Raw genomic sequence first — 5,498 nt, 5'->3', positions numbered from 1 at the left:
TATGCTAACTTTTTCTCCCTTACTACTCTCTTTACATCATCATTCCACCAATCGCTCCTCTTCCCTCCCGCACCCACTTTCCTGTAACCACAAACTTCTGCTGAACACTCTAACACTACATTTTTAAACCTACCCCATACCTCTTCGACCCCATTGCCTATGCTCTCATTAGCCCATCTATCCTCCAATAGCTGTTTATATCTTACCCTAACTGCCTCCTCTTTTAGTTTATAAACCTTCACCTCTCTCTTCCCTGATGCTTCTATTCTCCTTGTATCCCATCTACCTTTCACTCACAGTGTAGCTACAACTAGAAAGTGATCTGATATATCTGTGGCCCCTCTATAAACATGTACATCCTGAAGTCTACTCAACAGTCTTTTATCTACCAATACATAATCCAACAAACTACTGTCATTTCGCCCTACATCATATCTTGTATACTTATTTATCCTCTTTTTCTTAAAATATGTATTACCTATAACTAAACCCCTTTCTATACAAAGTTCAATCAAAGGGCTCCCATTATCATTTACACCTGGCACCCCAAACTTACCTACCACACCCTCTCTAAAAGTTTCTCCTACTTTAGCATTCAGGTCCCCTACCACAATTACTCTCTCACTTGGTTCAAAGGCTCCTATACATTCACTTAACATCTCCCAAAATCTCTCTCTCTCCTCTGCATTCCTCTCTTCTCCAGGTGCATACACGCTTATTATGACCCACTTCTCGCATCCAACCTTTACTTTAATCCACATAATTCTTGAATTTACACATTCATATTCTCTTTTCTCCTTCCATAACTGATCATTTAACATTACTGCTACCCCTTCCTTTGCTCTAACTCTCTCAGATACTCCAGATTTAATCCCATTTATTTCCCCCCACTGAAACTCTCCTACCCCCTTCCGCTTTGTTTCGCTTAGGGCCAGGACATCCAACTTCTTTTCATTCATATATATATATATATATATATATATATATATATATATATATATATATATATATATATATATATATATATATATATATACACTGATCTCTGGCTGAAGGAGACTCGAACCTACGAACCTTGGAACAAGGTACGCAGTGCTTTACCAATCTACCCACACTGGACAATACCTTGGAGTCCAGCTTGCACTAGACTTTGATCCAAGGCAGCCAGCTTTCAGGGAGAATGCTTACAGCTTTTCATCTCATGCGAATTCCTTGCATTGTTAATATCTCTAGTAATGCTGATGCATGCAGGGGATGAGATGAAAAGCTGTAAGCCTTGTCCCTGAAAACTGGCTGCCTTGGATCAAAGTCTAGCGCAAGCTGGACTCCAAGGTATTGCCCAGTGTGCGTAGATTGGTAAAGCACTGCGTACCTTGTTCCAAGGTTCGTAGGTTCGAGTCTCCTTCAGCCAGAGATCAGTGTTTGTGTATATTTCGCCTGCTCTAGCGAATTCCTTGTGTATATATATATATATATATATATATATATATATATATATATATATATATATATATATATATATATATATATATATATATATATAGATATATATATGTGCATATGCATGCATGTGCACATTTTTTAATTATTTTTATTGTTTCCTGAGACTTAGCGTTAACAATAATTTACAGTTAACAACAAAATAAATTGAAAATAAAAATAAATAAAAATAGTAATATTATTTGTCTTCTGTGAAAATAAATCCGCATAAATGTGCTTTTGAAAACGATCTTGAATTCTGCAATAACTTTTACTGAAAATATTCTTACTTAGATTAACATTATTTTTTGTTTCTCATGAAATTAATTTAGTAAGTATAGCAGATGATGGTGATTTATCTTATTATGGAAACTCCTTCAGAATCTTTCGCTTTTCCGAATTTTGAAGTTTCCTATCGAAATAGGTCACAATTTCTGGAGCTCCTTCACCGATCTTGGGTTTTTCACAGTCTCCACCAAAGTAAGCATTAACTTTGGCTGGAACAAGACTATGAGCACCAGTTGTTGGATCAACCATCTCCTGACACATTTCTTGGAAAACACACTTCACCAATGTCAGTAAGTCTTTTCCTTGATACTCTTCCTCGTTATTTCGCTTCTTCTCTAAAAATCTTAAGAATGAATTTTTAAGACAAAATCCAGCTGGAATCTTGATTTTCCAATAACGGGAGTCCCACCAGCAATATTTATTCTTTACATCTCTGTGCATCCAAGGTTCTGCCTTCATGCAAGAAAGGAGACTCTTGGCAGTGAGAAACACTTTGCGTTCCAGAAGATCCAGGTGTTGTAACACCTCCACCTCAGTGGCTGCGAAGCTACATCTCCAGGATCCATCTTCAGTGTTGCTGAGGTGGACCACTATTGATGTGTCTGGTGTAAGGAAAGGTCTGCTTATCTTCTCGAGCCAAGGCACAGCCACCACTGGCACAATGTCAACACCAATCAACAACAGTGGGTACTCATGTCCCTGCCAAGCCAGTGACAGTGCCACACCCACCTGTGTCCTGGTCAGACCAGGTGGCACCAGACTTAATCTTTTGTCTTCCAAAGTATAACATTTGAGACAGTCCTTTACACTCTCATAAAACTTGTTTATAAAAGTGCTACAGCTGAAATGACTGTGTTTTGGTTCCACTCTTAATTTGTGTCCACTGGCAAAGGCCTCCTCCTGTGTTTGTTCTATAATTTCAAATTTGATGCTCGAAAAATTGTGGAGAACAAGATTTACATCGTACTCATCAGGGCAATACAACCTTGTGGAATCTGCAGAACTTCCAAGCAATATGAGGTCTCCTTTGTAAGTTTTATCTGGAACAGTTTTTATAATATTCTGAAGCTCTTTCATCACTGCATTTTTAACTCCCAGTGCTTCACCTCTGGCATAATCAACAGTCACTTTTTCTATGTCCTCTACTATTTCGTATAAATCATTTTGGCAGAGAAGATTCTCAGTAGCTTCCGATGAATCATTCATATTTTCAGTTTTAATATTAGTAGACTGATTGTTTTTCTTGTACATTTTCATGTATTGAAGGAAATGTCTGTGAACATCTTGTGGGGAAGTACCAGCCCTGCAAGAAGGTTCATTCTCAGTATATCTTGCTAAAACTTCATAAACATTGTCATGGCCGAACATTGCAGACAAGTGGGAAGGTGTTTGATTATATCTGTCAGGCTTCAAGGGTTGGGCGCCAAGGTTTAAAAGAAGGAGAACACAAGTAGACTTTCCATGAGAGGCAGCCTCGTGGAGAGCAGTGGTGTCACTAATATTACCCACTAGTGTGTCTACAGCAAGTCCACCTATCTCTACCAGGAGGTAAATAAGTTGTTGTAGCCCCTTTCTTGAGGCCACCAGCAGTGTTTGGTATCCTATAGATGACACCAGAGTTTCCTCATATTGGGTAAAAGGATTCGTCCTGTTGAAGAGAAGCTCCTGAACCTTCAAAAATTCCTGCACCAGTTGTCTGTCGGTGGGGGATTTCTTCTTCTCCAGTAAGTCTTCTAGTTGGTGTCTTTCCTTGATATAAATGGTCTGAAAAGTGTCAGTTTTAATATAGACATTTTAAATAACTGTAGTAAAACAGAAAAAAATAAAAAATATTTATTTTTCCACTCAGAATTTTGAAATATGTATTACTCATTGAACAAGTTTTAAAATTCATGAAAATTGATTATCATCTGAGATTTTTTCACATCATTAGAATGGACTCACACACTACTCCTAACTCAAAATATAAATTTCTCTTAAAAATTTTTTAACATATATCAAAATATTAAAATACGTTGATATATTATATCAACATATTTTGATATAACAATAATTAGCATAAATCTTTTTACCAAACTAATGCTATTGATGGTGTACACAGCCTATTTATGACCAATCAAGAAAAACTTTATCTCTAAACTATATATGAAAATAAACTGTGTATAAACACTAAGAGACATACACTTCTCTTTGTATAAAACCTTGAAAACATTTTGGAAAAGTTTTATCTATTATATTGCATTATTGAAGAATTGAGACACTTATGCAACACATGGGAATCTTTATTGAAGAAACGTTTCGCCACACAGTGGCTTCATCAGTCCAATACAAAGTAGAAGTGGGTAAGGAGAGTAGAAGTTTGAGGTAATCAGTCCCTCAACCTGGATTCGATGTGTTCAGTCCATCACTCTTGTAGGAAGTGCAGCATAGGGCCAGAGAGGTGGCTTATATACTGCGGTGAGATGAGTTGAAGCACGAGGAGGCGGGATCTTAGTGGGACTTGCCACTAGTGTAAGTAGGTCGCCGTCCAAAGGTTGGGCAAGCGTTGAAGTCTTTGTACCAAGATTCCATGATGTTGCAGTGTCTGACTTGTCGGTTTTCAAAACCATTCATCACATCTGTCAGACACTACAACATCATGGGATCTTGGTACAAAGACTTCAACGCTTTCCCAACCTTTGGACGACGACCTACTTACACTAGTGGCAAGTCCCACTAAGATCCCGCCTCCTCCTGCTTCAACTCATCTCACCGCAGTATATAAGCCACCTCTCTGGCCCTATGCTGCACTTCCTACAAGAGTGATGGACTGAACACATCGAATCCAGGTTGAGGGACTGATTACCTCAAACTTCTACTCTCCTTACCCACTTCTACTTTGTATTGGACTGATGAAGCCACTGTGTGGCGAAACGTTTCTTCAATAAAGATTCCCATGTGTTGCATAAGTGTCTCAATTCTTCAACTTGTCGGTTTTCAAAACCATTCATCACATATTGCATTATTATATGATACCTAATGTTATTACTGGAGTTGAATCTTCTTTTTGTAATGTGACCTGGAATAAATCATAAATATTATGGACTTTTTCAGGTGACTGAGTTTAACATCACTGTATTTGTGAGAATTAAAGACTTGTGCAACACTGACCTTCTCAAGTGTATGGCAGAGTTGTGTGTGCACCTCACTTCTGATGCTTTCATTCATCTCCCAAAACTTTTTTAGTTTTCTTGTTTTGAAATACATGGTCTGAAAAGTGTTAATTTGTTAAAAATATTTTAAAATATATATTTTTATTAATTTTAGGGAAACACAAAAAAAAATATTGTTTATAACCCAATATTTTAAAATATATAGAAATCTTTAAACAAGTTTTTAAATTCATGAAACTTTAAAATCATCCAGGACCTTTTGTCACTACATTAGAGTTGACTCACGCACTACTCCTAAAGCAAAATTTAAATGTCTCTTACCATTTTTTTTTTATTAAAATTTTTATCTTTTATTCTTTCTTTCAACACACCGGCTGTATCCCACCGAGGCGGGGTGGCCCAAAAGGAAAAACGAAAGTTTCTCCTTTTGCATTTAGTAATATATACAGGAGAAGAGGTTACTAGCCCCTTGCTCCCGGCATTTTAGTCGCCTCCTACAACACGCATGGCTTACGGAGGAAGAATTCTGTTCCACTTCCCCATGGAGGTAAGAGGAAATAAACAAGAACAAGAACTAGA

At 37.3% G+C, this 5,498-nt stretch overlaps 1 protein-coding gene across 1 annotated transcript in view; it reads right to left on the bottom strand.

The window, feature by feature from the left end:
- Positions 1-1,842: 1,842 nt before the first annotated feature.
- LOC138855463 (ankyrin-1-like) overlaps positions 1,843-5,498 on the bottom strand; it is a 154,902-nt gene continuing 151,246 nt past the window's right edge. The window contains exon 8 of the mRNA XM_070104938.1: positions 1,843-3,531. Coding sequence (XP_069961039.1) covers positions 1,843-3,531 — 1,689 coding nt within the window. The remainder of the gene's footprint in view (positions 3,532-5,498) is intronic.

This window comes from Cherax quadricarinatus, chromosome 95 (genome assembly GCF_038502225.1).
Source record: "Cherax quadricarinatus isolate ZL_2023a chromosome 95, ASM3850222v1, whole genome shotgun sequence".
Classification (NCBI taxonomy): domain Eukaryota; kingdom Metazoa; phylum Arthropoda; class Malacostraca; order Decapoda; family Parastacidae; genus Cherax; species Cherax quadricarinatus.
The sequence above is the reverse complement of the archived record's forward strand: the minus strand, read 5'-3'. Positions and strand labels throughout refer to the sequence as shown.